Source organism: Astyanax mexicanus, chromosome 23, assembly GCF_023375975.1.
Source record: "Astyanax mexicanus isolate ESR-SI-001 chromosome 23, AstMex3_surface, whole genome shotgun sequence".
NCBI lineage: Eukaryota > Metazoa > Chordata > Actinopteri > Characiformes > Acestrorhamphidae > Astyanax > Astyanax mexicanus.
Window position 1 is genome coordinate 17,098,472 of NC_064430.1, and position 12,329 is coordinate 17,110,800.

At 40.7% G+C, this 12,329-nt stretch overlaps 1 protein-coding gene across 3 annotated transcripts in view; it reads left to right on the plus strand.

Annotated features, from left to right (window-relative positions):
• The window catches only part of cdkl5 (cyclin-dependent kinase-like 5), a 65,239-nt gene that overhangs the window by 35,951 nt on the left and 16,959 nt on the right, over positions 1–12,329 (plus strand). For 2 of the 3 annotated variants that reach the window (XM_007259372.4, XM_007259373.4), the window contains exons 9-16: positions 786–975; positions 1,524–1,604; positions 3,119–3,285; positions 3,485–3,901; positions 5,961–6,651; positions 8,858–8,959; positions 9,483–9,588; positions 11,580–11,700. In XM_007259372.4, coding sequence (XP_007259434.3) covers positions 786–975; positions 1,524–1,604; positions 3,119–3,285; positions 3,485–3,901; positions 5,961–6,651; positions 8,858–8,959; positions 9,483–9,588; positions 11,580–11,700 — 1,875 coding nt within the window. The remainder of the gene's footprint in view (positions 1–785; positions 976–1,523; positions 1,605–3,118; positions 3,286–3,484; positions 3,902–5,960; positions 6,652–8,857; positions 8,960–9,482; positions 9,589–11,579; positions 11,701–12,329) is intronic. The other variant, XM_022668204.2, reaches the window with a different exon arrangement.

The window sequence follows — 12,329 nt, forward strand, 5'->3', positions numbered from 1 at the left end:
ACATTAGCGGCAAGTTAGCTAACATACTATTGTTACCCGGTAGAGAGCTAAAGAAATTATGACTACATTTTTGGGTCATAAATTATATTTATTGAGGTCTTAAAAAGCATTCAATTTTGGTCTCATCTGTTCACAAAACATTCTTTAATTAGCTTTCTGGTTGCCCACATTAGCTTGATCTTTAGCAAGCTGCAGAAGAGCAGCAATTGTCTTTTGAAGAGCAGTGGACAGCTTTCTCCTTGTAACCCTGCCATGAACACCATTGTTGTTTAGTGTTTTCCTGGTGGTGGACTTATTAAAATTCGTCAATGTAAAAGAGAGGCCTTCAGTTGCTTAGACGTTTTCCTGGAGTCCTTGGTCTTTGAACAAACTGAACTTTGTAAATGAATGTTTTATTGTTTTAAAATAATACTAGATAAAAATGGTACAAAAGCCACATAAATGTAGAACCATCTGCCCTACTCTCTGACCTGGTAATACCATGCGCCGCAGTCCTAATTTGACACAGTAAGACTGTATAAAACAGTGAACACTGCCCTTAATATCCTGCAGTAAAAATACTATTTATTAATATTTATTTAAAAACAAAGCATTTTTAAGGTTTACGTAAGGTTACCTGGGGTACTGTTTTCAAATGTTTTGTAAGATTACATTGTATCTAAAGTCTAATTTTCTGTGTTGCTAATATGTTTTACGCATTATGTTACATTAGTTTATTCATGTAAAATAATAGGCAAGAAAAACCTTGAAACTCTTCTTAAAAGCAATTTTTGCTGTGTTTTCAGGGCCCCGTATGGGAAGGCTGTGGACATGTGGTCAGTAGGGTGTATTCTGGGCGAGCTGAGCGATGGACAGCCTTTGTTTCCGGGAGAGAGTGAGATTGACCAGCTCTTCACCATTCAGAAAGTGTTGGGGCCTTTACCGCCAGAGCAGATGAAGCTTTTCTACAGCAACCCCCGTTTTGCAGGCCTGAGGGTGAGGAATATTTAAAAGTTTTAGGAATTCAGAAATCAGTATTTATATATATATATGGAATGAGACCTTTAAAGGGACAGGGTTATCCCAGTGGACAGTGGATTATTGGACACATTTAAATAGTTTGATATTGTAATGTAATTAGTGTTAATTTAAATTTAACATTTGTAAGATTGTGTCTGTAGTAATGTAAAGAGTAAATCTTGATAAATGTACACTTACACGAAAGGCACGTTGTATCAATATTACAGTGTTACAATGGTTATAAAATCACCCTTCTTTTCTTTTCCACATCTTTGATTTTAGTGCCCAAAAGGGTTTTCAGATTCTTCTGCTTGTCACCAACCATGTCATTGAGCTCCTCTAGTAGACCATTCTGCCAGCTAAAGTATAGAGAGAGGCAACTGTTATAGCTGTGGATGAATGATGAGCCTATGAATAAAGACTAACTGCTCAATATTCTTTCAGAGACTGTCCTGATTTGTCCTGAGTTTTATTCATGTCATCCATTTATCTCTATATGTGTGTCTGTGCAAAATATATCCCAGTTCCCCACCGTCAGTCACCCTCAGACTCTGGAGAGGAGATACCTGGGCATCCTCAATGGCCTCATGTTGGATCTGATGAAGGTAGGTCACGTTTGTCGGATGAGCTTTATAATTAGCAAACACTGGGCAACACCTTAGCAACCGCCTAACAACCACTTAGCAACACCATAGAAACCACCATAGCGAATGGTGGGAGCAATTTTTTTCTGCACAATCATCCTGTGTTACTTTTGGAAATTCACTTTTTTAGCTCAAATTGCAATACCTGTTCAGCATGATACTAAACTTATTTGCAGGTTCCCATTAATTTTGCCACTTTTACACCTTTTTAATATAATAAACTGACAAATTTAAAATATTAAAAAATTCATGTGTAGTTTTGTGAGTTTAAATTTTTTTTGATTAGATATTTACATTTTGAGATAGAAAAATATATTATCGTATTTTTTGCACTGCAATTCACACCAGATTATGAGGCTCACTATCACTCAGCATCTATTTTCTGGTCTATTTTCATACATAAGGCACATTATGCAACACTAGTTAGGAACAGGGGTGTCGTCATGTTTTACTTCTAATTTAGCAGGTCTCGCCACTGGGGACACCTAAGAAAACAAAACTGTAATTCTTAAAAAAAGAAAACATTTTCCTCTGGATGACTAAAGAGCTAGCGCTTAGCACGGTTAGTGGGTAATGCTAATACTGCTGGAGAACTAAACTGAAACTCCTTTATACTGCTGTGCTTCAGAGAGTGGCTTTACTGCTTCTTACAAGCTGACTGGTAAAATTTATACATAAGACGCACTGATGCTTTTTGGGAAAAATGAAGGATTTTTAGTGTGCTTTATAGTGCAAAAAATACAGTATATATATTGTTAAAATTCTTGTCTCGTTCTCGTAAAGCCAATATCGTGCCTTATCTTGTGATCTCATCTCGTCACACCCCTATAAAAAGCCTACTTGTATTATTTCCTCGCTTTTTTAAAGGAAAAAACTGTAACAGAACTACATTGTAAAATCATGTAATACAGTACCTTAACAGACATGCCAACAAAGCACAATACATTTCTAATATATTTTTAATAATGAATTTTATTCAATAAAGTAAAAATAAAAAAATGTATGAGAATGGAGGATGAAGTTAAATGTTTTTAATATTGTTTCATACACATTAAGTTCAGAAACAAACTTAAGATAATAAACTTAAGGCAAGAAGAATCAGACAGATTCTGATTAGTCCCTTACGTCTGTGTGAGCCTCTGGAACAGACAAGATACAAAGAGACAGTGGTGCCTTTCACTCATTTGCAGTTTGGGTGACTCCTTTGGGAAGTAGCTGTAAGTTTCTACAAAAAGTTGCCAAATGTGTCACTAGCTTTTTGGCAATACCTCGCTAGAGGGGTCTAAAAATTAGCAATTTTTTTTGACAAAATCACTAGCTAGGTTGGAAACACTGAGGCAAAGTTTGTTAACACAGCTAATGTTACTATCCTAGCCCTGTACAGCTTGTATATTTTTCAGCTTGAAAACAACCATTTTTTTCTGCAGCGATTCTGATTTTGAAATGGCTATCTCTTGTTCTTTTAACCCTTTCAGAACCTGCTGTTGTTGAACCCTTCAGAGCGCTTTCTGACTGAGCAGTGTTTGAACCACCACGTGTTCCAGGCACTGCGAGTGCTAGAGCGGCCAGCACCCCCCTCTCCTACTCCACCACGTACCTCCAAAAGAAAACCCTACCATGGGGACAACACCATCCCCAGCCGGTTGGTCACTTTATAAAGTTTTATCCTGTTACATGTAGTTTTAGCACTAATACACTCATTGCTTTTTTGGTCATACTTGGTCATAATAATCGTTAACTGGTTTTCATAAGCTTCTACTGGTACAAACAACATTGAACATTTTTGACCAATCAGCTTGTGCACAAAAACTGACGCATTACCTTTCTTTGTCTCCCTTTAGTAGTAAGAGCTCCAGTCATCGTCGCTCAAACAGCAAAGACTGTTCTTCGCTGCCACGTCACGAGGACCTGCACCGCAGCACCGACAGTTTCCTGAACGGAGGCGGTGGTCCCATGACAACCAGCTTGAGCCCCACTCTGCACCCCAAGAGCTACCAGAGCCAGACCCTGAACCGCTCTGTCTCCTGCAGCAAAGATCTGGCCAACAGTAACCTGCCCCACCTCCTCAGCCCCAAAGAGCCCAAAGGCAAGACTGAGTTCGACTTTCCCCTCGGGCCCAAAGCTGGGGTCTCTGCTGGGGTTGACAGCTCCACCGGCAAGTACATGAAATCATCTAAAAACAGCCGCCACTCGTCCTTCCTGGAGGGCAAGACCAGTACACTGCAATCAGGAGACAAGCATGGGCGCCACAGCCAGAAGTGAGTGGAGTACAACCATCCTAAATTTGAGTATTAATTACTAAAATTATGCATATACAATGCACTATTAATGTCATTTATTTATTTAAAGTATTTTGGATCAGAACAACTCTGAATCTGAACACTCTTTCTATACAAGATGAGACTGGATTGAACGCAAACTTAAATGCATTATTGTTTTTAATCCAGAAATAAAAGTATTTGAACAAGTTAAAAAGTTGCTCAAGTAATTGAGACCTAGTTTTCATAGAGATGGACTCCAGCTACCCACCTCAAACCAGTTCCCTACCGTCTGTTCCTTGAATTAGTTACACTCCACACCGTGTCATTCTAATGTACCCTCAATTTGATATACAGTGTTACAGTGTTAGTGTTTTTGAACTGCTGCTGATGCAGCATTGTTGAATAGCATCACAGAGCGCTCAGAGGAAAGCACAGCAACTCGGTTCTGATACATCAGCTCACCAACACTTTGTGCTGCGGCCATTACCCTAGGACTGATTTGAGGAGAGAGCGCCATCTACCCACCCAGACAGAACAAGGCCAGTTGTGGTCTCCCAGGACTCAGGTAGCCGATGGCAAACTACATGAACAGGATTTGAACCGCGATCTCCTGATTATAGTGGCAGCGCTTAGCCTGCTGGACCAGTTGGAGCTATTTCTGCTGAATTTAACCTAAAAGTAGATAAACTGCAACTTTCCGGTGACCTAGAGGGATTTTAGCCCATTCCTCTATATAGAACAGTTCTGTTATGTTGCTGGGTTCCTCTAGTGAACTGCTGCGTCAGCATTTATATTGTATTAAGGTCAGATCTATTCTTCTTTGGCGGGTTTTTGGCAAAACAATGCATGTGCCTTGGATTACTGTCCTGCCGCATGACCCATGTTCTGCTGAGATTTAGTTCACAGACAGATGTGCGTACATTTCTTTTTGATGTTGCTGCTATAATTCTGAATTCATTGTTCCGTCAATTAATGGCATACTGTTAATCTGATTAAGTTTACGTATTTAGTAAAGTCTAATGTCTTTACAATATTTCTGGCACCACTGTATGATGGTACTGTCTCAGTGCTTTTGACCAGAGGAGAACAGGTGTCCTCTGTGAGTCTTGGCTTCTATTAAGGTTTCTTCCTCCAGCTTGCACATTTAGCTTGATCTCCTGGCATTGCTTACTGTTATTGTCTCATTTGTTTCATTTAGTTCATCTTATTTATGTAAAGCTGCTTTGTGATATCAGGCAGACACTATCCAAATAAACATGACTAGACTAAATTAGGCATTTATCAGAATAGAAACTGGACTTTTTTGAGCTCTGTTCTTTTCATTCTTGGGCCCTTTTGATCTAAAATAAAATGTTAAGAGATGTGGGCAACAGCAAAGCAGTTGAGGTGCTGCCAACAGACTGAAATAAAAATCAAAAAGAGTTAGAATCTTACTATAAATAAAGTGACTCAGAGGAACATATCCATCCTAATTTTACTGAAGGTGATGACTTAAGTGTAACTGGCAAAACTACTATTTCTGTTTTTAGCTTTGCAACATATTTTTAAATTGCACAATGCACACAGGGGAGTATGATTTTCTTTTATTGTTAAGCTACATTAGCCTTTTAGCTACAATGAGGTTGAACCCTGGGCATGTCTTGGTTAAATGGCTATACTTTACAATAGAGTAAAGGAAACATTTAGGCTAAAGTCATCTTTTTACCAGAACTTTCAATAAAGTCAAACTTTTATATTTAGACTTTTTTAGCACCACTAACTGTATAACCCTCTCAAGAGTACTCTTGTCCAGTACAGTAAGTTTACCATATTTTAAATCAGATTGATCTCAAAAAGCAAATTACATTTTATCTTGAGAAAGAGAATGAACAAAACATTACAATATGATGCTTGAAAAGGTTGACATGGCACCCAGCTCCGCTTAGTATTGATCAGTTTCGGTGATTAGCAGATCAAGCTGAGAGATAATCTGCGATTGTTATCAGCACAAAGAACACATATCAGTCCATTTCTAGAAAATACTAAATACTAATGGCTTTCCACTTTTTTCCTACAGCTACATGGAGAGCTCACATGGCTCCATGCCATCCTCGTCGTCCTCCAAGAGTGCCTCATCGTTCCTCAGCCTGTCTAAGAGCCATGGCGCGCTGAACGACGCCAAGTCCATCGGCAGCTTGGCCGAGTCGCGCCTCCACCTGGATGAGCCTGTGTCTGGTTCGGGTTCAGGATCGGGTTCCGGCTCTGGATCCCGCTACTTCCCAGCAAGCTGCTTGGATCTGAACGCAGCTCCAGGCAGCCCACGGGGAGAACGGCACTCAGGCTCAGAGCGGCAGGGCCACAGCCCAGCGGGGAGGGGCAACACACGGCTGGAGGGTGGCACCCTGGACTCGCGGCGCTCTTCAGGCCGTAAGAAGACTCCAGATGAGCCGAAGGCCCCAGACACACTGGACCCGGCCAGGGCTGCTGCTGCCGCCGGTGCCCATACGCTTTCGGCACCGCACGAGTCCTTCCCTTACGGCCTGGGCTACACAAGCCCCTTTTCGTCTCAGCAGCGCCCCCACAGGCACTCAATGTATGTGCGGCGAGAGCGACACCGGACCCATGGACAGGAGGCCCTTGCTGTGGGTCAGGGTGTCCCGACGCGGGCCAGCAGCCTCCAGATGCTCTCCCCACAGCTTCCCCACCGCACGTTACCTCGCCACCCCACTAGCTCGTCCAGAGAGGAACTAAATCAGGATCTCAGCAGGGTGAGTCCCCTTCACACTTTGTTTCACTCTCTTTCTCTATCTCTATCTCATTAATTCTCTTATCATGTCAAGCTCTCTTTTACAGTCAGGTCCAGTCTAAAAGATGAACAAGTTGTAATTAATTTGAGAAGATTAAGGACAAATGAATAGATTTTCACAATAGTTAGCATTTTCCCAGTTTCCCAAAGTTTTAGCTTCTGTGATTTCTCACACACAAACTAGGCCTTCCCCATCAAACAATACTTCTAGCTTTGGAAGGGTAAAGACTAGAAGGTTCTTCTTCCAATCACTTGAAGATAGCCACAGGTTCCTTTCAAACTGGAGTTGATTCAACGTTATTAGAACGCTAAAATCCCCAAAAGGAACTTTTATTGAATCTGGTTAGTATTGTGCTGAGGTCAAGGATCAAACCCCTGATAATAGGACACTTTGTTGGTTGAGCCAGTGGGGAACCCCTAGTTCACATCTTTGAAAATAACATTTTATCATTTACATTTCAAATCATCTGCTATATGTTTTATTTATTTTAAAATAGTTCTAGAACGAGTCATCCATGTGGGGTAGATGCTTAAAATGTTCATTGACAAAAAAGAAATAATAAATAATGCGGCAAGAAGGAATTTATTTGTGTAAATTTTTTGATGCTGTTTGTACGTGATTGCAATATTAGAGTTAGGGAAAACTGTACAAATGAAAGGAGGCTTTTGTACCCTATTGGCCTGACTCAAGCCTAGAATCAAGATAAGATATGGTTGGACGTGGAGGCATACAGGTTTTGCATGGCATCCTGTGGCACATTTGCCTACACATTGCAGCTGGACCTGTAGATTCTGCACACTTCTAGGTTGCCTAAGCTGGTGTTGCAATCTGGCCGTGACATTCTGGCCGTGACATGTGTTATTTATTTATATTTTCTTGTCAATGAGTGTATTAAAGCATACAAATATTAATCAGGACATCCTTCCTCTAGACTTCTTACAGTCTTTTTCTCAAATTTTTTTATCTTTTCCTCTTTCCTATCACCCCTACACCTTTTCCTTCTGTCTTTTCCATCAATTGTGATTATCAATCTACCTTCTTTATTTATATGTTTATCTGTCTGTGTCTATCTTACTGTTTTCTCAATCTCTCTTCTCTGTTGTATTTGTCCTTTGTTTTTGGTGACCCCATCTGAGCTTTAATTCTTGCTAAGCTGCATGTATAATGTCTGCAAGTGTATCTTATCATCTGCTAGCTGCGTCTCCGTTCCCCTGCAGAGGGGTGAGCCATGTGTGGTCGCTCTGCTCTGCTCTATTCTTACCTGCTTTTTTCACAGACAAACAAAGTCCCGCCACGCTAGAGTATTATGTTCTACAGAGCATAGAGAAGGGCAAGCCACCATTAGAAAATGACATTCAGTCATTCTTTCTGCTTGAGAGATGTAGACTATTTCATATGCTGTTGGACGTCTACTAGGGATCCACATAATATTTGGCAACCAATTATTTGTCTGAAAAGGCCAAATAGGTAAAAGGAATCATTTATACCACAGGAAGATCATTTTTACAATCTACTGGGAGTGTTATGGTAAAAGTATGGCTAAAAGGTAGATGTATGGCTGAAACAGCACTGTTGAGGTAAATATATGACTAAAATTGCTCTGCTGAGGTAAATGGGTCCAGAGAAACATAGCTAAGGTAAATGCATGACTACAACAACACTGCTGAGGTAAAAATATGTCTAAAATTGCAATGCTGAGGTAAATATGACTAGAGTAGCACAGCTGAGGTTAATATAAGATTGAAACATCAGTGTTGATGTAAAACTATGTTTAAAATTGCATTGCTGAGATAAATATGACTAGAGTAGCAAAGCTGAGGTACATTATAACTGAAACCACACTGTTAAGGTAAATATTTGAGTAAAATTGCACTTCAAAGGAAAAATATGACTGAAAAAGCACAGTTGAGGTAAATGTAAGACTGAAACAGTATTGTTGATGTAAAAATATGTCTAGAATTGAATGACAAAAAAAAAACAAGTTTTTAGTCATTTCACTCAGCCCTTGTGTAACCTTGCAACAATAACATTAAAAGAATGTATTTTGTGCACAATATTATTATGTCAGTAACGTTTCACTGCACAATACACTCAATACACACTTACACACACACACACACACTCCATTGTCGTGTCTGCTTTACCTGCTGTGTGTTTGTGTTGACAGAGCGAACAGTCTCCCAAAGAGAAGCCTCACTCTCACGGCCCGATTAAAGACTCGACGAGGGACAACACTGCTTCCTTCCACTCACAGCGCCCTAAAAACGAGGTCTGAGTCTCAGCCAGGCCGGCACGGACCTCCAAACTCACCTCACACACGGAAACCGGTCTAAACCAGCTCACAGTGCACGCACACACACACACACACCTGCCTACAAACATCCAATGAGTTACACTCAGTCCTCTTTGCTATATATGTAGCTACTGCTATTGTATTTCCATATCACACATCTCTTCCTCTCTTTGTCTGATTTTGCATTGTTGACCACCAGAGAGGCAGATCATTTAAGCCTTCAGTGTTTATATAAATGTCTTATAAGTGTCTCCTCCACCATGTTTTTAAAGTCTAGCTTATGCTTCTCTAGCCCAATGTAGCAACTCAACTTAATGTTCTCTGTTTCCTTTCTTCTCTCTGTTCCATCCTAATTAATCCCTTTTTCCCCTCCTCATGCAAAAAAACTCCCAGTAATATTAGGCATGTGGACAGGAAGTGTAGGGCAGAGAAGAAAGATGCACGTTTTCATGTTGCAGATGTTCCAGTGTGATAGCTTGTCTTTTGCCCTGTGCTGCAGGTGGGGATGTATCACGACCCACACGTGGAGGATGGAAACTCGTCCAAAGAGAACAGGATTATCTACAGCGACTCTATGCCTCGGAGAGTGGGCAGCTTCTACAGAGGTATTGTTAAACCTGGATCTGAGCAAAATGCCTATAAGCTTTACCCCTAGTTTACAGTTACCCCTAGTTTACTGTGTTCACACTAGTGAATGAAAAAAGTCATTAAAAACAGTACAATACAGGGCTCCGTGTGGTCCAGCGGACTTAGGCGCTGCCACTATGATCAGGAGACTGCTGGTTAGATTCCTGTTTATGTAGCTTGCCATTGGCTACCGGAGCCCTGAGAGACCACAATTGGCCTTGCTCTCTCTGGGTGGGTAGATGGCATTCTCTCCACAAAACCTCCAAAAGGTGATGTCGGTGTCTCTGAGCTCATATATCAAAACCGAGTTTACCTAAAATCCATGTCTACTAATGTTGCATTTCTTTTTACTAAATACTTTGTTTATTTAGCAATATATTTTTTTCTTTTCTGATTGGCTACTCTGCGTTATGCCTCTGTAAGTGATGCACACTGAAACAGTATTATAAGAATTATTGATGGATACAAAATGGGCTTTAATTACTATAGATTTGACAGTGATCATTAAGGCACCATTTACATCCTTAAGATGCACAAACGTTGCAGATGGCACAGCTTTCATGCATTTTTTTTCTTTTCTGACAGGTTTGCAGACAGTAACTCATAGGTATAATTATAGGCATATGACGCATTATTTATTTTTCATTCAGTGTTCAGTGTACTGTTCTTTACATTGGCTGTCCTTTAAGAATACCTGATTAAATGTACCGTATTTTTCAGACTATAGGGCGCACCTTAAATCCTTTAATTTTACCAAAAATTATCAGTGTGCCTTTTAATCCAGTGCTCCTTATGTATGAATTTTACCGGTCAGGTTGTAAGGAGCAGTAAAGCTACTCCGATGAATTACAGAGTATAAGGGAGCTAGCGCTGCTAACCAGGGCAGGGTAGCGCTGCTAACTGTGGCTGGGTAGCCTGGCTAACGAGGGCTGGCTAGTGCTGTTAATCGCAGCTGGCTTTGCCTCTAACTGCGGCTGGCTATAATGCTAACCGAGGCTGTCTAGTGCTGCTAACCGTGGCTGAGTAGCACTGCTAACCTCAGCTGGCTAGCACTGCTAACTGCAGTTTGGCTGTGCTGCTAACTGCGGCTAGAGCTCACCCTTGGACAAAATACTGGAATTCTAAGTTTACTGTAAATAAGTAAACTAAATATTTTAGGAGATAAATCTGTGCAGATTAACATCCAGCACTTGTTTCACTTTTTTTTCTAATTACAGTTTTTGTTTACTTAGGTGCCTCTCCCAGCTTCCCCATTAGAAGCGAAACATGGCGACACCCTTGTTCACTTCAGTGTAGGCATCCTTACTAGTGTTGCTTAATGCGCTATATAATCCGGTGCGCATTAGAGTCCGAAAAATACGATAAATGCTTTACTTTAGAGAAATGTGTATGTCATGGGACAGTAACTAGAATTGTGTCTCATGACTTTTGCCGTGCCCCATGGAAGCGAAAGTGTGGTGCACTGACCTTGTTGTTGATTGTTGATGCGATTTTTGTCAGAGTTGCTTGTCTGTTTTTTATTTTATTTTAAAATTTTAACAATTTAAGACAGATGCCGCCTGTCACGATCATTACCACCTACTGCTCTGTCTACTGTGGGTGGTAATACTACTTTTCTGTGATGTGTTCCTTGTAAACAAATAACAATGTAAATGGAGGAATATTAAATTCCTATCCCATCCATTTTGCATCCACTACCTGGCCTCACTCGAACTCTGATTCACAGTGCCTCGTCATGAGCACACTGGCTTGTGGTGTTTAACCTCACTCACAAGATAACACCTCGCAACTTACAGTACAATGTTCCCATGCTGTACCATCACTTTTAGACTTTATATATGGATACAGTGATTCCCAAATAATCTTTTAGGTTCATTTCCATTGGTCCATTCTTTCATGAAATGATTACACAGTGTTATTTGTTGTAGATGGTAATCTCTATTGTGTTTGTGTCTCCTCTGTGGTCTAGTTCCGTCACCACGGCCAGACAACTTCCACGACAGCGGAGGCCAGAGCAGAGTGCCGACTGTAGCAGCAGACAGCGTCGCTCTGACCAACCACTCCAAACGCCAGACCAACTTTGACCCCTGGTGAGCTCTCGCTTGTTACCATGGCAGCACGCTGTAGCAGCAGTTATTATTAACGCAGCTCTTTGTGGAGCTGTTTTCATGTTGCCAGAATTGGTGTGTAGTGGCGGATGTGCTCATTGCGCTGCGGAAATGACTCTCATAATAAAAGCCCTGGTCAAGAGCAGTTGTAACAGTTGTTACGTGATTAACTCTAAATAAACCGGGACAGAGTGGTAACTGGGGAGAGGCTGCTTGTTTTCCCAAAAAGCATTCTTCTTTTAAAGCCTTCACTGATATATATTGTTGTTTTTATTTGTTATTTGTTTTTTGTTTTGAAATGTAGGCATGGGATGAGCGATCATAATCCTTGCAATGTGACCCAGATAAGAAGGGCTCTCTGCTAATGGAAAATATCCTATGTATTTCAAAATAAATCATTTCCAAAATAGGCAATGATTGTGGAATTACAGGGTGATGTGTCAGTGCTAATTCCCACACACAAACCTACAGCTCTGGACAAAAATATGAGACCACTTAAACCAAGCTGAATTTTTGCACCAGGAGTGACAGAAATTTATCCTAAAGCAGTGTGTAAGACTGGTGGAGAAGAACATGCCAAGAAAACTGTGATTAAAAACCAGGCTTATTCC